Consider the following 25018-nt stretch of genomic DNA (forward strand, 5'->3'; position numbering starts at 1 on the left):
AAGTTATTTCTTCAATGTTCTAGATGCTTAGTTGAATCAATGAACTGTGTGGGCACTTGCTGTGGGACAGTAACTTTCCTATTCTGAGAGTGACCTTCATTGTAACACTTATTTTGATTCTAGGAAGACTAATCCGATCTTTGATTCCATAATCAGCCCTATCTCTTTGCAGTTGTTTACTCTGGGTCACATGACATTTTCATTGATTTCTTCCCAACCCCAGAGGATTTAATGCAGTCTGTGCTCACGAGCTTTCACTGCCAGTTCTGTCAGCTCTGTGACCAGTCACCTATGCTGCATTAGTCTGCAGTCCAGAAAGAACATTCAGTAAGGTCCGAGTTTTAAACTGTCTGAACTTATATTTTTTGCCAGTGCAGCTTCCCAAACAACATGAAGTTGTTTTTTGTATTAGCGATCTTATTGGTGGTGCATACATCTTGGGTTATGTCATTATTAGCATCTTATGTAGCAGTACCATGCAATGGGCAAGAAGTTCTAGCAGTGGCAGAACTGGCAGTTGATCATATCAATAAAGACCGAAAGCATGGATACAAGTTCAGCGTGGACAGAATAGAAAACGCCCAGCAAATGACAGAGGTATGTAAAAAAAGAATGCTTGAGGGGTTTATTTCCCTGACTGCTGACGTTACAAATTCATGGATAGAAAGCTGTTTAATAAGGCAGAAATGCTGGTTCTCTGACACACAGAGGTAGATTTTGCCCCAGAATGAACTTCGGATCTGGGTCGAGGGGAGGGGGTGGGGGGTTGGAAGCTGGAGCGCCAGCAGCCCAGGTTGGTTTTGTGAAGCCCGAGGAAGCACTGCTGATCCTCCCAGCCCCACAGAAATAAAGTGAAGCTTATCTGTTGGCTCTTCTTTGACCCAGCCATCAGCTAATATTCGGTGGAGTGTGCACAACGGATGCTTCACCCAATTCAGTCCAAAAATGGCATTGGGGTCCTATTGATGTAATAGAACCCCGATTTCAATATTTAAACCAGCTGTGCGCCCTCTGCGGGCAGCCGCCTGGGCGGCCTACTTGGAGGACCCCAGCAAGATGGAGACGGCCACAGCGACAGGGGGGAAACGAAAAAAAAACTTGCATTTATATAGCGCCTTTCACGACCACCGGCCATCTCAAAGCGTTTTACAGCCAATGAAGTATTTTTGAAGTGTAGTCACTGTTGTAATGTGGGAAACATGGCAACCAATTTGCGCACAGCATGCTCTCACAAACAGCAATGTGATAATGACTAGATAATCTGTTTTTTTGTTATGTTGGTTGAGGAATAAATATTGGCCAGGACACCAGGGATAACTCCACTGCTCTTCTTCGAAATAGTGCCATGGGATCTTTTACGTCCACCTGAGAGAGCAGGCGGGGCCTCAGTTTAACGTCTCATCTGAAAGACGGCACCTCCGACAGTGCAGCGCTCCCTCAGCACTGCACTGGAGTGTCAGTCTAGCTTTATGTGCTCAAGTCCCTGGAGTGGGATGAGTTCTTCCATGTCATTTTCAGGCCGCTACCGCCCCCAATTTTGCTGGGCGGGAGGCCTCAAAATTCGGCCCGCTGTTTCATAGGATGCAGGATTGTGCCTGATTCCTCACCCAATTCAGAAATAGTGTCGGGGAGAGAGAGACTGTAACTTTCAACCGTGCAAAGGTGACAAAAATGAAGATGTAACTGAATTAAAAATTTCACTATAAGACTATCAGATTTTCAAAGTAGCCAGCAGTGTATGGACGGTTGACTGATCTGGCAAATGTTAACAATGGTATTGAAACAGAAAGGAAGAGGAGGAAAGAGAAATGGCTGAGCTGGTGCACAGCCAAACTGACGAGTGCATCAAGGAATGATTGACAGGACTTGAAAGGAAGTCATTGATTCCTTCCATGCAGAGTCCTATATAGTAATCTAGCCATATACCAACATGATGGCCTGAATCCCCCTGCCTTCATTACTATCCCTATATATTTGCCGCAATACAATGATTCATATGTCTCTTCTATGCAAAAACATCATGCTGAAACATTCCACAGAAGGTTCAAGTAGTTCATTTACCTATTCCATATGTGTGTCCCTGCATCAATGTTTGTTTCCACTGTGGTTGCCCTTGGTGATAGTGTAGGGTTTATGTTGTCTACTTTCTAATTTCTTGCTTCTTCGAAGTGCCACCTCATTTGGAAAAGCAAATGTGGTGGCACGCTGTTGCTGCTCAATGAAGACCTCATGACTCACCTGTGATGAATGCTTTATTTCTGCTGGAGCGTGAAATGGTCTTGACACTACTTTAAGCAACTCAGCGTCTGCACTGGCTAGCTGCTACTGTTTCCTACCTGCTTCTTCAGCAATCCTCGGAAGCAGTCAGCTCGGAAGGACAGTCGGGTTCTCACCCATTTCTTAGACTTGCAGCACAGGGAGGATAGTGCGAGCTTGTCCTGTGCCATGACATATGAGTCAAGGTGGGTGGCAGCCCAGCCAGAAGCAAAAACAAAACAGCAACAATGAGGGGAAGTGTGTGAGACATTCATAAAATAATGTGATGTCAAATGGATGCCTGCACTATAATATTAATGTTGTTGAACTGATTAAAAACTGTTAGCATGCAGCTAAGTGTCCTGTGTGAGTACCTATGAGTGCACAGAGAAAAACAATTCTACTACAGTGGCAATGCATTGTGAGAGAATTTTAACATTCTGATTCCATGTTGAGTACTTATCAACCATTTTCTTTTCAGGCAAGTGGGAAGATTGTCTATTATTTGGACTTTGATATTCGGGAGACCAAGTGCCATGTGTTGAGCCATAAATTACTGAAGGACTGTGAAATCCGATCATTCAAGGAAACTGTGAGTATTCTTCCCTTAAACTTCAATAAATTCATTGAAATTCATTTATAAAATGTTATAACTATATTACTGTTACATTTTGCGGGTTGGATTGGGGAGCTGGTTATAAGAATGGGGGCCTGGCACATGGATGTCACTTCACTGTGACCTGAACTGCAGAAGCACCAAGTGTTAAATATCTGTTGGGAAAATCTTTGTTAAAGTGGAGAAAAAACTCATAGAGTGCACTGACTCACATCTCTTTCACATACCTCAAACTAAATTTCCTGATTGGTGTGTTATCCGATTTAAAATAAATGGTTTGATGCTTGTGTTAAAATAATGCTGATTGTAAAAATCTAGCTTGGGGGCAATTTTAACCCTACTCGCTCAGCAGAAACCTGGCGGGCGGGCAGTTCAAACCACCCTGGCTCTTACCTGTCCAAAAGCCGCCATCATCGCAACATCTGCAATTTTAACCCGCTTTCCTGAGCAGGCAGCAAGGACACCCGCCCGGAGCCAACAAGGTCCTTCTTTACATATGCATGTTGCGGCCCAATGACATCATTGAGACTCGACTGTAATTTTAACTCAGGCCTGAGAGGGGAATCCACTTGGAGTTAAAATTGGGGCACAAGTACAAGATTGGGAAAGCATCAAGAGTGCATAAAATAGCCATAGGATGGCCACCTTTTGCAAAACAAAATGGGGGCAGTGCAGGGGTGGGGAAGGATGTTGGATTACGTTCTTATTTTCTTGTTGACAAAAATTGATTGATAACCTTAAGACTAATGACTCCATCATTTTAGTTTACATTGCGATCCTTTCTGGACAGCCTGGTCAGAAACTAGCTGGGTGGCAACACTTGCAAGCTATGGGAATGTAAAGGAACAAGAGAAAAATAAATTACAAAATAGGGATGGGAAAGAAAATCAAGTGGTACTTTGCTCATGGGCAGTTGGTCTGGCTTAACTTGTTCGGGCCTGAACTTCCAGTCTGGGCCAAAAATGGAGAGCAGGAAGATCACCCACCAGCAGCTAGAACCTGGTTCAACGGGATTCTGCCCTGTTCCATACTGATTGCCATTTTCTAGTGGGATGGGGAGAGGGCAATTCCTCCACCTGCCGCTCTCCCCACTTATCAAGGGGGAGTGTCTTGGGTATTCCCTGGGTATCCCAGGATTTCTGCCCTGTATGTCCATACAAGACCACAGCAGAAGTCTCGCCAACTGAGAGCTGGCGTGAGTTCTGCTAAGGCGCAGCAAAGGCCCCAAACCTTTAACGGACAAAGATAATCTATCCCAGAGGGGATTGATTATCTTTGCTTTTCTAGGTCATGACTCTTTTAGAAACATAGAAGATAGGAGCAGGAGTAGGCCATTCGGCCCTTCGAGCCTGCTCCGCCATTCAACGAGATCATGGCTGATCATCCAAACCCTAGCACCCAGTCCCTACACCGACAGCCATCCCACCCAAGCCCTATCCCCGTAACCCCGTAACCCCACGTATTTAATCCCCCTAACACTAAGGGCCAATTTTTTATCATGGCCAATCAACCTAACCCGCACATCTTTGGACTGTGGGAGGAAACCGGAGCACCCGGAGGAAACCCACGCAAACACGGGGAGAATGTGCATATGAATACTGAACATGTTCAAATGGCATTGCTACATCTGTTATGTTAATGAAGGTGTTAACTGTGGACACAGGAATGTAATATTAACATGTAGATCAAGGTGATTTAAAGTGGGGTGTTTTGGCCGAGAACCTCTGAAGCACCCTTACAGGTTCTAGTAGTCCACCCCAATGATACAAATAATCTTGTCCCCGTGTTTTGGGATTGGGTCTGCACCTTGTGTATGGTGGACAAGGGAATAGAAACTTAGAAACATAGAAGATAGGAGCAGGAGTAGGCCATTCGGCCCCTCGAGCCTGCTCTGCCATTCAATTCGATCATGGCTGATCGTCCAAATTCAGTACCCTGTCCCTGCCTTCTCCCCATATCCCTTGATCCCTTTAGCCTTAAGAAATATATCTAACTCCTTCTTGAATATATTTAATGAATTAGCCTCAACTGCCTTCTGTGGTAGAGAATTCCACAGGTTCACCACTCTCTGGGTGAAGAAATTCCTCCTAATCTCTGTCCTAAATGGCTTACTTACCCCTTATCTTTAGACTGTAACCCCTGGTTCTGGACTCCCCCGCCATTGGAAACATCCTTCCTGCATCTAGTCTGTCTAGTCCTGTTAGAATTTTATAAGTTTCAATGAGATCCCCTCTCATTCTTCTAAACTCCAGCGAGTTAAGCCCAATCGACCCAATCTCTCCTCATATGTCATTCCTGCTATCCCAGGTATCAGCCTGGTGAATCTTCACTGCACTCCCTCCATGGCAAGAACATCCTTCCTCAGATAAGGCGACCAAAACTGTATACAATACTCAAGGTGTGGTCTCACCAAGGCCCTGTACAACTGCAGTATTTTGATATTGGTATTTTACAGGCCAAAGTAAAGAACACTTATGAAGAATATGGCTGAGTGCGGTGTTTGGGTATGCATTCAAATATATATATTAGTTGAGGAGACATTGTAAAAGTTTTATTGATCCAGTCTCAGTTACCTTTCAGTGATCCCCAAAAATCAGTAAGCTGTTATTGCTGATGTGGTGGCAATGACAAAATGGTTTTACCTGGTAGTTATCAGGCAGAAACATTGAAAAACAGAGCAATAACTTTATAGATCACTGGAAAATGCAGGTACAAATTTCCTGCAGTCTAAAACTCAGAGATTAATGTTTGCAATGCTAGCATACAAGCATTCTACATGTTAATATTACATTCCTGTGTCCACAGTTAACACCTTCATTAACATAACAGATGTAGCAATGCCATTTGAACATGTTCAGTATTCATATGCTAATATTGCAAATAATAATTTCTAGCCTTAGAATTCCTAGTATGACTTACATGCCCATCACCATGAGACTGTCCAGTATCACACACATACCCAGTAGTATTTGAGATCCAAGTGCGACTCGCCAAGTGACTTATACAATATATTCTAAACCAATTTAAAGTAACCAAAACTATTTTTGTCTCATTGTCATCTTAGAAAGTAGAAGGAGATTGTAAGGTAATCGTCGAGGCCACATCTGGAGCTTCGAGTCATGTGCAAGGCTACAAGTGTGAAATATCCCCAGGTATTATTTTTGTTGTTGAATTGACATGTTATCGTACAATTCAGAGCTATATAGCAATAGCAGAGGTGTGGCTGTATGGTAAGTTTGAGTTTATTGTATTAGTGAAAATTTACTGTTTGCACCATAGCCTAGAAATTGCTGTTGGTTCTGTTAACTGAATCTTACTTTGGGTTTTTTGATGGTTGCAAAGAAAGCTGCTTAACACATGATTTTACCGATTTTTAGTAGGTACGTTAAAATGTGCACTTTAATTCCCATGGAGTGAGCCTTCTAATGATATGGACAAAGAAAAAATCCTGATAATCTGCTATGAACTGGAATTAGGAGCCATTTAAACAGCTGAAGTAGTGTAGGGGCGGCCAGGACAGCTGATAACTGAACATTGGCCCAGAAATTCGGGTCTCCACGGGTGAGTACGCACGGGGTACTCACCAGTAGGCCCAATGGAAGTGCCGGTTTCCTGCATGCACTGCGCATGCGCGGGAAACCGGCACTTCCGTTCCCCTGAAAGAAGGGGTTCAGAGTTCGAACGCGTGCGCCGGAGAGGCTGCGCGTGCGCAACGAACGTACGTTTTTTTTACAGGTTTTCCCGGGAGGGTAAGTCTCCAAAAGTTACACATTTAAAAAGCAGGCGTAAGGTCTGCTTTTTACAAGGTAAGTGGTGAATTAATTAAAATTAAAACATTTTTTCCACAGGTTTATTATTTTTAAATACTTTAAAGCAAGGTAAGTTTATTTTTAGCCCCGTTAGAAAATAAAATTATTTTTTTCAAAAATTTAAATTATTGTTTAAAATAGTTATTCATGTAATTTATAGTTTATTTAAAAAATGTGATTTAAAAAAAAAATTATTTGAAGATTTAGTGATGTTTTGGGGCCCGTAGTAGTTATAGTTTTGACAGCTCTTCCTGTCAAACTTATGAATGGCCATTTCCCTGCTCCGATTGGCTCCCCATGGCCCACGTGATCCCAGGGGACGCATCGAACTAACTGCGCCCCTGGGATATGCAAGCACTGCGCGCCGGCAGTTGGACCAGGCCCAGGATCGGAATCCCACGGGGGCCCACAGCTCAACGGCCGGCGCGCAAGGTAAGTGCAGGTCGGGGGCTTACACCCGCGGGAAGCCCCCGACCCGAATTTCTGGGCCAATATTACTGAGGAATGGAGTGCAGCAGAGTGAAGAAAACCAGGTTTACTGACCAGGAGCTGGATGCCCTTCTGGAAGCAGTCAGGGAGAGGAAGAACACTCTGTAAGAGATTAATGGCCACTGCACTCTCAGACACACCTGAGGGTTGGGCAGCGGTGTTATAATCAATGAGTGCAGTGTCAGGGATCTGCAAGACCTGAAAAGACATCAGGAAAAAGGGGTCTGGCTATGAGGTAAGGCAGCAATACTGTTCTACATGACAAGAATTGCCCCAAATACGCATGCAAGAAAGTCCTCTCTGCTAACAATTTGATTCTTTAATACTGGAAGATGTTAATATTCCTGCCATAATAGAGACAGGGAAGCTAAGCAATGCTTTGTTTGAATGAAGATACTTAGGATGTATGTTATAGTTACAATTAGGAAGTGTGTGTACCTGTGTACATAGCAACAATTCTTAAGGGACTTCACACAAGAAATATGCATCCTCAATTTATAGCATGCAGTATACGCTTAAAGCTGTGCAGCTATACAACATTGTAATTTGCTCTATCTACTTTCAATTCCTCTGAACTACTCTGCTTTTAATTGGCAAGAATAGGCATGGACAGGAGGTAATCAAGGAATTTAAGCCATTGATTCCACTCTTGAAATCATTGCCTGAGAGTGCAGTGAGGGAGTGAGTGACAGTGTAGCTAGAGGCTTCCCTTGATTTCAGGGCTTGCATCATAATGTTCATGTCCTGTCATGTTATCCTGCTGACTGACTATTATCACCGACAGATTCAATTGGAGACAACTTTTTGACATCTTGTTCTCTTCTGCTTTCTTAGTATGGAATATCAGGCTGCTGCCACTGTCAGTATCTCTGAGCAAGCCAGCATCTCACCATTACCACCTCTGCTAATCGCCAGCACAGCTACTAGAGGATCCAGATAGTGTAACCCCATTCATAGCCGACAAGGAGTCAGATACATAAATATTAAGGGCCAAGGTGACTTTGATGGCATTTAGGAGTGCCTTATGGATGCTTGGATGTTTCTCTTCCTGAAAGAGATGGCACAGATCTATCATGGTCTCCTTGTTAAACCTCAGCCACCTTAGGTATATACAGGAAACTTTTTTTTATCCGGCACCGATGGGACCGAAGTGGTGCCGGTTCATCAAAAATTCCGGATAACCGAAAGCTATAGTAAAAGATATGGAGAGCTGACAGCTCCGTATAAAGCAACAAACCCTGTTGCTTAGCAACAAGTGTAGAACAATGGCCACAAGTTTCAAGCGTCTCTGTAGCTTAGCAACAGCTGCAGCCACACCCTTGCACAGCAACAGATGGAGGAAGGCAAGTACAATATGAAGTAAAACTTACCTGAACCTACTCCTGAATTTTGCCGGTTAACCGAGATTTCCGTTTATTTAGGTGCCGGTAAATCGAAAGTTTCCTGTATCTTCTGTCATTTCCAGCTATCTGTGCCTGGAATGGTAGATCCACCTGGGAGGACCTGGCAGTCTGCTTAGTGTGCCACCTGACCTGACAGGCAGCCCTTTCGTGCTTTTTGCTGGTCCTCCTCCACCAATTCCAGTGCTAATAGAGTAGAGAAATAACCTTAAAATGAGAAATGGGAACATCGTACCTAACAGCACTGTGGGAGCACGTTTACCACACGAAGGGCAGTGGTTCAAGAAGGCATCTCACCACCACCTTCTCAAGGGCAATGAGGGATGGGTAATAAATATTGGCCTTGCTAACGATGCCCATTTCCCATGAATGAATAAACTATTTGCCCTGGTCAAGGTCTTAATTACTATCCAGTGGCTCTGTTGGAATGTGTACCCAAATGGATAGGATTGAATTTCACTGTTCTACCTCCCATGAACAAATGAACTGCCCGTACTCACTGTCTAGGCTCACACAGGAATATTGGTAATGTGCGCTATTATAATCCCCCAAAACCCTGATCTCCCAAGCACTTTTTCAAGAAAAATGTTAAATCTCTGTGGTGCTAATAGCTGTGAATCAACAACAACAACAACTTGTATTTATATAGCACCTTTAACATAGTAAAACATCCCAAGGTGCTTCACAGGAATGTTCTAAGACAAAAAAAATTGACACCGAGCCACATAAGGAGACATTAAGACAGGTGACCAAAAGCTCGATCAAAGAATCACAAGATAATCTAAGCTGACTTCTCTTCCAATCGACCCATAATCAAAACCCAAGCCTGACTGGTAAAAAGAAAAAATGCGATAGATTTTCGCCTTCACCACCATGGCGGTAACCTGGAGGGGCGGATCACATGGCCTTTACAGATTCTATAAAGAGCCTATAGCTACCACACATTGCTTGTGAACCTTTGCTGACTGTCAATGTCAGGACCTGGAAATCGCTGCCGACGGAAGTGGTGGAAGCGGAGACAATCAATGTTTTCAAGGGGAGACTTGAGGGAAATAAACTTGCAGGGCTACGGGGATAGAGCGGGGGAATGGGACTGACTGGATTGCTCTGCAGTGAGCCGGCGCGGACTCGATGGGCTGAATGGGCTCCTTCTGTGACGTTATGACTCTATGACTAAATCACAGTCTGCTTTTGAAATTGTTCAGGGAAAAGATGGCTGCTGAAGGTGAATGGATCTGAAATGGTTCAATTAAAATAACTGAGCAAATACCTCTCTATAACAGATGCACAGGCAGCTAGTCATGGAGCAACAGCTCTGAAAGGTTGATGATTGATAAAATGTTGATAAAAGAATCTAAATCTAACACTTTGGAAAAATTGTTTAAACATTGATTACTGACGAGAATACTGCGGAAGTAGCAGGATTAAGTTAATGAAACATGAGAAAAAGTTTTCTTTCAAAAATAATTTCTCAATAGTAATTATACTGTCCAGTGTGAAACTGAACCATACAGATCGGAAAGGTACCAAGTTCAATTGCTTCTTTAGGATGAGTTAACTGGTCTCAGTTGGGTTGGGAATAGGGGTCAATTAGGCTCAGTTAGGGTTATGGAAAGTGACTTGGCACAGCATGATACACTGGAACAAATCCTGCAAATTTCCACACTTTTGCGTGCAATGAGGTTTCTTTTGGAATCCTGCAGTTTTGCATCGAATCAGTGACAATGCCAGTTCTGATCAGATGCAAGTGACAATAAATCGCTTGCCCCACAAACTATTTGCCTTAGTCAGGGTTTTAAGTGTGAAGAATGAGCATTTGGGAGAGATAGCGAGTGGCCACAAAGTGAAACTGTAGCACTGCATTCATCAGCATCTCCATCAGAGAGGGAAACATTGCAGAAAAAACTTTTTTTTTAATGACTGTATCTTGTAATATTTTGCAGATTCAGCTGAAGATGTTTCTAAAAAATGTCCTGACTGTCCACATCTAATACTTACAAATACCACAGAAGCTCAACATGCTGTAATGGTCGCACTTAATAAATTCAATGAAATGAACAACCATATACACACTTTTGCACTTCAAGAAATAACACGAGGCGCCACAAAGGTTAGTCAGAAGAGTTTATTTTTTTAACTTTTTCTATAATTTTTAATCTCCTGGTCTTCACACTTTTACTCCTGAGAAGGTAAGTATAAGGCCTACTATTAGACCAATGCCAATGTCTCAGATAGCCAGCCACAAGAAGGTACTGCTGCCACTGAAGTATCCTCTTCATTTCAATTTCCCTTAACCTCTATAAGGAAACACCACCGTCTTGGTTTGGCACAGTTTAGCTCCGGAACTAAACAGAATGGAGACTGTATCCATCACACACCAAGGCACTCAGCTCCAATGTTCTTAGTTTCTCTATTAGGTACTCTTGCAAAATGCAACATTCCTCACATGTGAGGGCAGATGAGCAAGTGACCTTTTGCCACATGCCTATCAATGCTCATCTTTAACCAGCAACTTGGGGATGTACAGGAATGGCTCCTGATGACTTTCCAGTTGTTTTTAAAGAATGTTTCCTACCTTCACTGCAGGAATTAACAATAAGATTGAGACACTGGTATGTCATAACATACTTCAGTGCAGCTCTAACCCACGAGGCATAAACAGAAGAACATAAGAACTAGGAGCAGGAATAGGCCACTTGGCCCCTCGAGCCTGCTCCGCCATTCAATAAGATCATGGCTGATCTTGGGCTCGAAACCACTTCCCTGCCTGCTCCCCATAACCCTTCACTCCCTTATCTTGCAAAAATGTGTCTATCTCCACCTTAAATGTATTTAATCACCCAGCTTCCACAGCTCTCTGGGCCAGAGAATTCCACAGATTTATGACCCTCTGAGAGAAGAAATTCCTCTTCATATCAGTTCTAAAAGGGCGACCCTTTATTCTGAAACTATGCCCCCGAGTTCTAGATTTCCCCATGAGGGGAAACATCCTCTCTGCATCTACCTTGTCAAGCCCTCTCAGTATCTTATATGTTTCAATAAGATCACCTCTCATTCTTCTAAATTCCAATGAGTATAGGGTCAACCAGCTCAACCTTTCTCAACATTGGACCACCCAATTCCATCTCCCTGTGTAAATATAAAAGGGGAGCTTTATAGACACCATAAAATAAATGGCATCAAATTAGTGTTTAGCAGAAGCAGCGGTACTATTAATATTTAACAGAGTCAAAGTTTTCTTTGTAATAAAACCTGCAATTTAAAATCTTTTCAGAGAATTTTGATGGGCTCCCCTGGAGGAAAATTGCATCACCTGGTGCAGTCATGGGGTACATTTTCAACTTGCAGCCCAGGCATAAAACTGGCCTTGCATATCGATGGAAATGAAAATCGGACAGTTTCTATAATGGGCGGCCAATCCTCAACACCAGTCTTACATCCGGGCGGCAAGGTTGAGGCAGGTCCCAACTTTGCCCCAAGTCTGTCTGGTCTTAGCATGATCTGAAGCAGGGACACTTTAATTGTCCTTAGCTCTCCAGGCTAAGAGGAAAATAAATCAGCTAAGGCTTCCGTCCCTGATTGCTATTCAGTGATTCCTGCTGGAAAGTGCATATGTGTGAATCGGGCTCAGCTCTGATGCTGCTCCCCCACCATGATTTTAAATAGCTTGCCACGTGCTGAGGTACAGGATGGGTACAGGCACTCATGGAACCACACCCCAGAATGAGTCAGTGCCTTCAGAAGAGGAGACATATAAAAAAAGCATGTATTTTTTTTGTTGGGGTAATGGGTGGAGTAGTCAGAACATGATCCATTTTATTGTGGGAAATGTCTCTGAATTCACCCCAGATTGATGTAAGGAACATATATGAAATGGAGTTGGATAGTCAAGCCATTTCCTAGTGTGCGTGAGTTCATTGCATTAATCTTCCCTTTGTCCTTAATTCAGCATTAATTGACTTGGGAATCTCACAGAGGTCTCTGATGTGGGAAATTGAAATATTACAGTGGTGCCTGTCGTTTCTTTTTGTGCATGACCGCTATTAGTTCAACACACTTTCACAGCTTCACCAATGCACCCTGCTGCTAGCTTATGTAGTTCACCAATATGGCATAAATTTCACAATCTCATCAATGTATCATACTGCTACTTTGCAGGGCAGGTGCACAAAAGTGTTTCAAGATCCTGTTTTGCTTTCAGGGGGTCCTGGCAAAAAACACATTTTTTGCAGCAATGGCGGCAAAGTTAGGATTTGCAATTGCAATAAAAGCAATAAATGAGCCACATAGGTATTGACTATGAACATTATTGTAATTATGTTTCAGGGAGTTGGGACTCCGGTGTTGGTGGAATTCGTCATCCGAGAGACACCATGTATCAAAGGCAGCCTTATATGTCCTCTAATACTCCTTCTATCTCCTGTGAGTACATTGCAGTCAGAATGGATAAATAATGCAGACTGAGTTACAGACTATAATCAAATCAAAGCATTTAGGTGGTTTATAAATAGTATTATAGATATCTAGTTACAGATTGCAAAATAATTGAGAGGTTCTGATGATCTATTTGTTGAATAATGGGTACTGGGAATGAATAAAAGAATTCAATGTAACAAAGAAGTTAGATGGTTTGGGAATAGAACAATGAAGACCTAGTACAGTAAACTCTTCGTATCCGGCACCGACGGGACCAGGATGGTGCCGGTTGATTAAAAATTCCGGATAACAGAGATGTAGGCAATTTTTAACACAAAAAAACCCCCAAACCAGTGACTAACTCGGCCACCGCGGGAAACTCTGACTCGGAAAAACGAAAAATGGATGGAATCGGCAAGATTACCGGCTATCTATTTTGCCGGTTATTAAAGAATTCTGGTTGATTAGGTGCCATTTAAACGAGAGTTTACTGTATTGAGTGTAGCCCCATTAAGGGTTCAAATGGTTTACAAAGCGAATAATTGAATCCCAAGAGTGATTTACTGGCACTAAGTGTGCGAGTGTTTTTGGTTGCAAGGGACTCTGGGAAGTGTGGTGTTGGAAGCTGTGCTAGGCCGGGCTGAAGCTCTGTGAACCATACTGTGAAGTTGCCAATGAGTTTTATGTCAGTATTTGTCACCACATCTCAATGTCACGATAGTTGCTAAGTGTCTATCAGAACCTTGTAGGACATGTTTTAATTTATACAGGTGGGCTGATCATTGCCAACAGGCTGAGCTGATCTCAATGTTGTTAGATTAAATGTTGTTACTCTTAATCTACTGGTGGGAATGTTACCTGCTGATTGATGTTAGTTGATGCATCGCAACTGGGTGAGCCAGGTTATTCTGGCCACATACATTGAGTTCATTCATGGAGCACCATCATCATGCATGCTCAGGCACATATGTCTTACATTATGTGGCTGTTATCTTGTATCACTGATCTGTCAACCTAAGGAGTCAGACCCATGCTGGTAGGCAGGTATAGACAGCAGCATTTATTCACATCATGGGCATTGTGCTGAATGTGGTTGACTCTTAACTACCCTCTGAAATGGCCTAGCAAGCCACACAGTTGTAACAAACCGCTACGAAACATAATAATAAGAATAAAACAGGATGGACCACCCGGCATCGACCATGACATTGGCTATGGACATGGCAATGGCACACCCAGCCCAGTCGCCCCTGCAAAGTCCTCCTCACCAACATCTGGGGACTTGTGCCAAAATTGGGAGAGCTGTCCCACAGACTAGTCAAGCAACAGCCTGACATAGTCAATCTCACAGAATCATACCTTTCAGCCAATGTCCCAAACTCCTCCATTACCATCCCTAGGTATGTCCTGTCCCACTGGCAGGACAGACCCACTAAGAGTGGCGGCACAGTGGTATACAGTCGGGAAGGAGTGTACTGGGAGTCCTCAACATTGACTCCGGACCCCATGAAGTCTCATGGCTTCAGGTCAAGCATGCGCAAGGAAACCTCCTGCTGATTATAACCTACCGCCCTCCCTCAGCTGATGAATCAGTGCTCCTCCATGTTGAACACCACTTGGAAGAAATGCTGAGAGTAGCAAGGGCACAGAATGTACTCTGAGTGGGGGACTTCAATGTCCATTACCAAGAGTGGCTCGGTAGCACCACTACTGACCGAACTGGCCAAGTCCTGAAGGACATAGCTGCCAGTCTGGGCCTGCAACGGGTGGTGAGAGAACCAACACGAGGGAAAAACCTACTTGACCTCGTCCTCACCAATCTACCTGTCACAGATGCATCTGTCCATGACAGTATTGGTAGCTGTGACCACCGCACAGATCTAGCAGCTCAAAACTGGGCATCCATGAGGCGCTGTGGGCCATCAGCAGCAGCAGAATTGTATTCCACCACAATCTGTAACCTCATGGCTCGGCATATCCCTCACTCAACCATTACCATCAAGCCAGGGGACTAATCCTGGTTCAATAAGGAGTGTAGAAGAGCATGCCAGGAGCAGCATCAGGCGTACCTAAAAATTAGGTGTCAACCTGGGGAGGCTACAACACAGGACTACATTCATGCTAAAAAGCAGAGGCAGCATGCTATAGACAGGGCTAAGTGATCCCACAATCAACAGATCAGATCAAAGCTCTGCAGTCCTGCCACATCCAGTCGTGAATGGTGGTGGACCATTAAACAACTAACGGGAGGAGGAGGCTCCATGAATCTCCCCATCCTCAATGGTGGTGGAGCCCAGCACGTGAGTGCAAAAGACAAGGCTGAAGTGTTTGCAACCATCTTCAGCCAGAAGTGCCGAGTGGATGATTCAAATCGGCCTCCCCCTGAGGTCCCCACCATCACCAGAAGCCAGTCTTCTGCCAATTCGATTCACTCCACGTGCTATCAAGAAACAGCTGAGCGCACTGGATGCAGCAAAGGCGATGGGCCCTGATAACATCCCGGCTGTCGTGCTGAAGACTTGTGCTCCAGAACTAGCCGTGCCTCTAGCCAAACTGTTCCAGTACAGCTACAACACTGGCATCTATCCGACAATGTGGAAAACTGCCCAGGTATGTCCTGTCCACAAAAAGCAGGACAAATCCAACCTGGACAATTACCGCCCCATCAGTCTACAATCAATCATCAGCAAAGTGATGGAAGGTGTCATCGACAGCGCTATCAAGTGACACTTACTAATAACCTGCTCACCGATGCCCAGTTTGGGTTCCGTCAAGACCACTCGGCTCCCGAACTCATTACAGCCTTGGTCCAAACATGGACAAAGGAGCTGAATTCCTGAGGTGAAGGTGACTGCCCTTGACATCAAGGCAGCATTTGACCGAGTGTGGCATCAAGGAGCCCTGGTAAAACTGAAGTCAATGGGAATCGGGGGGAAAACGCTCCACTGGCTGGAGTCATACCTAGCACAATGGAAGATGGTTGTGGTGGTTGGAGGTCAATCATCACAGCCCAGGACATCGCTGCAGGAGTTCCTCAAGGCAGTGTCTTAGGCCCAACCACCTTCAGCTGCTTCACCAATGACCTTCCCTCCAACATAAGGTCAGAAATGGGGATGTTCGCTGATGCCTACACAATGTTCAGTGCCATTCACAACTCCTCAGATAATGAAGCAGTCCATTCCCACATGCAACAAGACCTGGACAACTTTCAGGCTTGGGCTGATAAGTGGCAGGCAACATTCGCGCCACACAAGTGCTAGGCAATGATTATCTCCAACAAGCGAGAGTCTAACCACCTCCCCTTGACATTCAACAGCATTACCATCACCGCATCCCCCACCATCAACATCCTTGGTGTCACCATTAACCAGAAACTTAGCTGGACCAGCCACATAAATACTGTGGTAACAAGAGCAGGTCAGAGGCTGGGTATTCTGTGGCGAGTGTCTCACCTCCTGACTCCCCAAAGCCTTTCCACCATCTACAAGGCACATGTCAGGAGTGTGATGGAATACTCCCCTCTTGCCTGGATGAGTGCAGCTCCAACAACACTCAAGAAGCTCGACACCATCCAGGACAAAGCAGCCCGCTTGATTGGCACCCCATCCACCACCTTAAACATTCACTCCCTCCACCACTGGTGTACCGTGGCTGCAGTGTGTACCATCTACAAGATGCACTGCACCAACTCGCCAAGGCTTCTTCGGCAGCACCTCCCAAACCCGCGACCTCTTCTACCTAGAAGGACAAGGGCAGCAGGCACATGGGAACACCGCCACCTCCAAGTTCCCCTCCAAGTCACACACCATCCTGACTTGGAAATATATCGCCGATCCTTCATCGTCGCTGGTTGAAAGTCCTGGAACTCCCTACCTAACAGCACTGTGGGAGTACTTTCACCACACGGACTGCAGCGGTTTAAGAAGGCAGCTCATCACCACCTTCTCAGGGCAATTAGGGATGGGCAATAAATGCTGGCCTCGCCAGCGATGCCCACATCCCATGAACAAAAAAAAAAGATCTTCATGACTCAGTGGAGTTGACACATTTTTGCACTGCCAGTGCTCTGCCTTGGCTAAGTTTTAGTGAAGGAGACACAATTAGGGGTGGTTTTGATTTGGCCACTCTAATCTATGAGTTTTGCACCACATTTTAACCAGTGGTGTACTGTAATATGACATTAAAATCATGTTACTAATCTTAAAAATAGAGCTAGGCCATTTAAGAGTGAAACCAGAAAGCATTTTTTCACACAAAGGATAGTAGAAAGCTGGAACTCGCTCCCAAAAGACTCTGGGTGCTGGGTCAATTGAAATTTTTAAGACTGAGATTGGTAGACTTTTGTTATGTAAGGTTATCAAGAGATATGGAATGGGCGGGCAAATGGAATCGAGGTACAGATCAGCCATGTTCAATTGAATGGGCCTTAGGGGCTGAATGGCCTAGCCCTGATCCTATGTTCCTATATATTCCAAAGGCATTGAACTCTAAGTTTGGCGGAAGCTTACAGTTGATCAGATAACTAGATAGATCAGCAACAGCTACAAACATTGGGACCGAGCACTGAGGTAGTTTCTGAATCTGAATGGATCCAAATCTGGTAGATCCAAATATGTGGATTACTTGCAGATTCCCTTGTAAAGATTATTTCAGACTTGGATGATGCAAGGTAAGGTTTCTGGTTTTCTGTAATCACTTCAGAAAACATTGCAAGTGCTTCACAAAGGTTTAGATTGTGAAATCTGGAATAATTGTAGTTTAGCATTAGCAGAGTAATGTTAATAATTGCATGGTCCCAGTGGGAAGCATTCATAGGTAGCAAGGGTCAGAGACCAGACTAAAACATTGTCAGCCAGATAGTCCAACCCATTCTCCCTGCAAAAATAGTTCCCCACTGGCGGCATGGGGCATGGAATTACCCCTCAGGTTTCAACATTCAATTTGTCTCTTATCTCTGCTCAGCTCTGATGAAAGCAGGTGGGCAAGGAGCTCGCAATGTAAAACAATTTAACACCATCAGGGAATTAATCATCATATTTACTCCTGTGTTTTACCTTATTGTAGGAAATTGGATTCTGTGTATCCTCTGTCACTCCTGGCACTCCTGAAGAGATAGTTGATGTGGTTTGTGAGATCTTCAACACAACGGTAATGCCTTAGTCTTCAGTCTAAAACATATACTACAAATATAGACCAATATTAATACAGGGCTATAGCTACAGATCAACACTTAAACACACACTACATCATCTGCAGCTGGTATTCTATCAATGAGGTTTACTACCTGCTTAACATTATTCATAAAACACAAGTCACGACACCTCAGGATGGATATGTTGTCCTTGGCGGGGCACAGTGCAAATTCACCAGAATGAAACCAAGGCTTAAAAGGTTAAATTATGAGGTCAGGTTACATAAACCTGTCTTACATTCTGTTGAGTTTAGTAGGTTGAGGGGTAATCTAATTGAGGTGTTTAAAATGCTAAAGGATTTGATAGGGCGGATACAGAGTAGCTGTTTACTCTGGTGGGAAAATCCAAAACAATAGTGGAAGGCCAGAGGATTGGGAAATTTTAAAAAAACCAGCAAAGGACAACTAAAAAAATGATAAAGAGAGAGAAGATAGCTTATGAGAGTAAGCTAGCAAGAAATATAAAAACAGACAGTAAGAGCTTCTACAGGTATATAAAAAGAGAGTAGCTAAAGTAAACATTGGTCCCTAGAGGAAGAGTTTGGGCAATTAATAATGGGAAACAGGGAAATGGCAGAGACTTTGAACAAATATTTTGTATCGGTCTTCACGGTAGAAAACACTAAAAGCATCCTAATAATGGATAATCAAGGAGCAATTGGGGTGGGGTGGGGGGGGGGGACTTAAAACAATCTCTATCACTAGAGAGAAAGTACTAGGCAAACTAATGGGACTAAAGGTGAACAAGTCCCCTGGACCCAATGGCCTGCATCCTAGAGTCTTAAAAGAGGTGGCTGCAGAGATAGTGGATGCATTGGTTGTAATCTACCAAAATTCCCTGGATTCTGGAGAGATCCCAGCGGACTGGAAAACCGCAAATGTAATGTCCCTATTTCAGAAAGGAAGGAGACAGAAACCAGGCAACTATCGACCAGTTAGCCTAACATCTGTCATTGGGAAAATGCTGGAGTCCACCATTAAGGAAGTAGTAGCAGGACATTTAGAAAATCATAATATAGTCAAGCAGAGTCAGCATGGTTTTATGAAAGGGAAATCAAGTTTGACAAATTTGCTGGAGTTCTTTGAGGATGTAACGAGCAGGGTGGATAAAGGGGAACCAGTAGATGTCGTGTATTTGGATTTCTAGAAGGCATTCGATAAGGTACCACATAAAAGGTTAATACACAAGATAAGAGATCATGGTGTTGGGGGTAATATATTAGCATGGATAGAGGATTGGCTAACTAACAGAAAACAGAGTCGGGATAAATGGGTCATTTTCAGGTTGGCAAACTGTAACTAGTGGGGTGCCGCAGGGATCAGTGCTGGGGCTTCAACTATTTACAATCTATATTAATGACTTGGATGAAGGGACCGAGTGTAATGTAGCCAAATTTGCTGATGATACAAAGATAGGTGGGAAAGCAAATTGTGTGGAGGACGCAAAGAATCTCCAAAGGGATACAGATAGGCTAAGTGAGTGGGCAGGAATCAGGCAGATGGAGTATAATGTGGAAAAATGCAAGGTTATCCACTTTGGTAGGAAAAACAGAAAAGCAAATTATTATTTAAATTGGGAGAGATTACAAAATGCTGAGGTACAAAGGGATCTGGGGGTCCTTGTACATAAATCACAAAAAGTTAGCATGCATGTACAGCAAGTAATTAGGAAGGCAAATGGAATGTTGGCCTTTATTGCAAGAAAGATAGAGTAGAAAAGTAGGAAAGTCCTGTTACAACTGTACAGGGCGTTGGTGAGACCACATCTGGAGTTCTGCGTACAGTTTTGGTCTCCTTATTTAAGGAAGGATATACAGGAAACTTTCTGGTATCCGGCACGGACGGGACCGACGTGGTGCCGGTTCAGCAACAATTCCGGATAACCGAGCGCTATAGTAAAAGATACGGAGCTCAGAGCTCCGTATAAAGCAACAAACCCTGTTGCTTAGCAACAGCTTCAGAACAACGTCCACAAGTTGCAAGCGTCTCTGTAGCTTAGCAACAGCTGCAGCCAAACCCTTGCCTTCCTCCATTTGTTGCTGTGCAAGTAATAAAAGTTATAAAACTTACTTGAAACCGACTCCTGAATTTTGCCTGTTAACCAACATTTCCGGTTATTTAGGGGCCGGTTAATCGAAAGTTTCCTGTACTTGCATTGGAGGCAGTTCAGAGAAGGTTCACAAGGTTGATTCCGGAGATGAAAGGGTTGTCTTATGAGGAAAGGTTGAGCAGGTTGGGCCTATACTCATTGGAGGTTAGAAGAATGAGAGGGGATCTTATTGAAACATATAAGATTCTGAAGGGGCTTGACAGGGTAGATGCAGAGAGGATGTTTCCCCTCGTGGGGGAATCTAGAACTAGGGGGTATAATTTGAGAATAAGGTGGCACCCATTTAAAATGAAAATGAGAAGGAATTTCTTCTCTCAGAGGGTTGTGAATCTTTGGAATTCTCTTCCTCAGAGAGCTGTGGAGGCTGGGTCATTGAATATATTTAGGGGGGAGATAGACAGATTTTTGAATGGTAAGGGAGTCAAGGGTTATGGGGAGCAGGCAGGGAAGTCGAGTTGAGTCCAAGATCAGATCAGCCATGATCTTATTGAATGGCGGAGCAGGCTCGAGGGGCCAAATGACCTACGCCTGCTCCTATTTCTTATGTTCTTATGTATGGGATCTATTCTTAAAACTAGAGCTAGGCCATTCAGGAAGCACTTTTACACATAAACGGTGTAGAGGCAGCGTCAATTAAAATTTTTAAGACTGAGATCGACAGATATGTTTTATGTAAGGGTATCAAGGGATGTGGATCAGAGGTAGGTAAATGGAGTTAAGATACACATCAATCATGATCTCATTGAATGGAGGAACAGGATCAAGGAGCTGATTGGCCTACTCCTGTTCCTATGCTCCTTCGGATGATGTTTTACTTTTCATTGTTGGGCAGCCAGTGTCTTCAAAAGCAACACTGTAGCACAACTTTTAGATTCATTTCAAATACTCTTGGTTCCGATCATCTGGAGCACCCTCATGTATTTGGATCAATTGATTACATGGTTCTAGTGAAATGACAAATACTCCATTTGGCTAAAATGGCCACACTTGCCCAACAGTGGAGGAGAAGATGATACTCCCTCATTGAATACGTTGTTATCGGACCATCCAAAGCAAAAGCGATGACAGATTTGATCCACATTCTTACAAAACAACCCTGGGTTGGCATGATCCTGTTCCAATCTTAACCCTCCTACTTCTTTACAGTTTTTAGCAACCCTTCCCAACAGAATTCTCTGTTGTCCTGTAGTTTTCTGACAGTCTTGAGAGACATTTGGTATCCAACCTTCTGCCTCAAGGAGTGGACAACACTTGAGCCCTACTTATTACCTGGAGGAGGAAGCATGGTAGCATGCATTCCCAACCAACTACTTGCCTGGCTAGAATATGGAAGTCATGGCATGGGGTTTTCCAGATTGTAAGCACTGGAAGCAGTAAGTTACCAAGATCATCCAGGCATTTGGTTGAAGCAGAACATGGGTCACCATGTCAGTCAGTCCAGTTGTCTTCTCAATTGGAGATACGTGGAAGCATATTTGCTTGTTTGGCTAAGAAGGTGCAGAGCAGTATAACCCAAAACCTCCACCCAGCTGTATAGAGGGTACAGGGGAGAGTAAAGCACACAGGAACTGAATCTATAATCTGTACAATGCTGGCCAATATTCCACCCAATATATACACTAGTATCATTACATTTTTATTAAACTGACATTAAAATAGTGCAACGTGGAAGCCAGTCCTCTCCAAAAATGAATCTTCCACAACACATTGTTTGTGATACTGTTCCAATACAAGAAAGAACAAACTTGTATTTTAAGGCATATGTCTTATATATTCAAGTATCTCTTAAATTAATGTTGATAATAAAAATCAAGTCAGTCTTTCAAAAACAAAAAAGCAAAGTTTCTTAGTTCCTAAATCAGCAACTGCATGAAAAAGAATGGTTTGTCACAATTTAGCAATGAAATAATTTAATGTTACAATATAACCCAAACATTGTGACATTGCAGGTAGCAGAGAGTAAAGCTCCCCTAGCACCAGGAGTTGAGGGTGGTGCTCCAGCAGTAACAGTAGAGGAAGGCGAAGCTCCCCCTGCACCAGGAGTGGAGGGTGGTGCTCCAGCAGTAACAGAAGGTGAAGGCAAAGCTCCCCCAGCACCAGAAGGGGAAGGTGATACTCCAGCAGTAACAGAAGGGGAAGGCAAAGCTCCCCCAGCACCAGAAGGGGCACCAGAAGAAGCAAAAGCCCATGCTGCTACTCCTGTAACACCAGACACTGAGAGTATTACTCCAGAATTAGAAAAATCTGAGAGTATTCCTCCTAAACGCAAACGATCAGTGGTCAACGAATCCTCAGAATCCTCTGAAGAACACATTGTCAGCACTGGGAAACAAATTGTCCACTTCCCTGATCTACCTGCAGATCCGACAACCTGCCCAGCAAAACACAAGTATCCTGAGGATCAGTGAACAGATTTAACCCTCTTCTTTCCTTCCAAAAATAAAGCAAAACCATTCTTCACAACAATGGTGCAATATTTCATAGATAGTTAACCACATCAGAATCAGGAAAATGCAATGCAAAATTTCCATTATACCCTACCTTAGGGAGATTTACAGTAATAAAATGTAAATGCACATTGGAATTGCACAATTGAAGTATGTGTCATAATGTAGCAGCAATTTGTCAGAAGATGACCGAGCCAGTATGATTTTGCAAATCTTGTACTGTTGTATGTGTGACACTATTACTCTGTATGTGCAATAAAATGTGTTTGAAATTAGCATACTCAAGGTGGAAATGTTCTTTTACACAGTGTAGCTAAGCATAGACCTCACTATTGTGAAAAATATGTATAAAGAAAGAAAGGCTTGCATTTATACAGCGCCTCTCATAACCTCAGGGTGCCCCAAAGCCCTTTATAGCCAATGAAGTACTTTAGAAGTGGAGTCACTGAAGGGAAAATACAGGAAATGAGGCAGCCAATTTGTGCACAGCAATATCTAACAAACAGCAATGTGATAATAGCCAGACAATCTGTTTTTTAGTGATGTTGGTTGATGGATAAATATTGACCAGGACACCGGGGAGAACTTCCCTGCTCTTCTTCAAAATAGTGCCATGCGATCTTTTATGCCCACCTGAGAGAGCAGATGGGTCCCTTGCAGATGTCTTATCTGAACGACGGCACCTCTGACTGCAGCACTCCACTGCTGGACTGGAATGTCAGCCTAGATTATGTGCTCAAGTTTCATGGAGTGGGACTGTGAACTTACATCTTTCTGACTGAGAAGTGAAAGTGCTACCGCTGAGCCACGGCTAACACCTATCATGGCAGGTGTCAATAACCATGTACATCAACTTATTACAGAATTTACAAAATTACCAATCATCATTATATTGGCCCATAACTTGTGGCAGCAGCAAAGCAAAGGCGTTTGCCGCCGGCCCCGAAATAAGCTTCGCACAAAGGTCTCGCGATCTCTGTGGCGAGAATTTCGTGTTTTCCAATGCGTCATTGAAATCAACGTAAGTTAGTGGGGATTCCCAGCTGCTATGACATCATCAAGCTGTCTAAGCAGCCAATCAAATTACAAAATTCTCACAGACAGCGAACCAGGAAGTGGGTAAGCGCCTTTGAAAAATGTTACAGTGAGCAAAACCAAGATTGGGGCTCTCACATGGGGAAAAGGCAAACCTGAAATAAAGATGAACAAACTTTTAAAAACAATTTTTTTTTAAATTTCTTAAATTTAATTTTTATTAAAATGGATAAATTTGACACACCACAAAATTTAAAATTCGTTTTACAGGGCCATAACATTTGTTTAGCAGTCAATTTGCTGTTACAACCCCAATTATACCTAATCCAAAAGGGTCTAACTGAAGGGATATTTACTTGTCCTCGCCCTTTTAGGGCTACTCCGGATCAGGCCTATTCCCCAGACGTTCACTTTCAACTAAAGTTAGAGGTAGCCGAATCCTAAAGACGCTTAATTGGGTCTAAAGGTCCAGACTATCTCTCCCTAAAGGAAAGGAACAGCCTGAAGATGTTACCATCCTCCAGATAGCACTTTTAATAAGTTTAGCTAGACTGTAACATTCCGGATATTGTGAGGGTCCAGGAAACTCCCTCAGAATTCTGCAACTCCTCACCAAAGAGTGTACAAAGATTCAGTTTGCGAGTTTGATACAGAAGTACTATGTGAGACAATTCTAAAAATATATAGATTTATTAAAGAATCGTCATGTAATTTACAGTTGGTGATTCAATCGCAACATTAACAGTTCCAAATACAAAAATCTTACAATTCTATTATCAGAGATCCTTATTCTCAAATCTTAACTTCATTACATTTTTACAGTTCTTAGTTTATTCCAGGATATCCACCAAAATCAAATACCTTACAGTACCTTGATCCCAGAGATACAAAGACTTACAGAGCTTGCTTCTGAAGCCGCGAATCACTTTGCCCCTTCAGGTGAATCTATCTTCCCATTTGAAAGTTCAATTTTTATACCCTTTCTCAGTGGTATTTCCATTGAAGTTTTCTGCTGATATAAGCTAATTATCTCTAGTCATTTTTCTGTTGACCCCTGCTAGTCTTACAGTCAGTTCAGCTGGTAGCAAGCAGACTCGTGTCTCTCCTTTAGGTGTTCGAATGTAACAGCAGGTGCATTTATTTGATGTCCTTCTTACCAAAGTCTTCTATGCAATTCTTAAGTCACCTCAGCTGGTTGCATTAAGAATTACATCTCTTGTGTTTCATTTGATGTCATTTTTACGAAGGC

General features: G+C 43.3%; 1 protein-coding gene across 1 annotated transcript; it reads left to right on the forward strand.

Moving 5' to 3' along the window:
• The first annotated feature begins 232 nt into the window (after positions 1-232).
• LOC147115615 (alpha-2-HS-glycoprotein-like) lies at positions 233-23010 on the forward strand. Its single transcript, XM_085990035.1, has 7 exons — positions 233-597; positions 2738-2848; positions 5937-6024; positions 10514-10680; positions 12897-12992; positions 18051-18134; positions 22237-23010. Exons 1-7 carry the CDS (start codon positions 391-393, stop codon positions 22693-22695), a joined length of 1212 nt encoding a protein of 403 aa, XP_085846161.1. The 5' UTR covers positions 233-390; the 3' UTR covers positions 22696-23010.
• The last annotated feature ends 2008 nt before the right edge of the window (positions 23011-25018 follow it).

Source organism: Somniosus microcephalus, chromosome 6 (genome assembly GCF_052327205.1).
Source record: "Somniosus microcephalus isolate GS21.2 chromosome 6, FLI_Smic_1.0, whole genome shotgun sequence".
Classification (NCBI taxonomy): domain Eukaryota; kingdom Metazoa; phylum Chordata; class Chondrichthyes; order Squaliformes; family Somniosidae; genus Somniosus; species Somniosus microcephalus.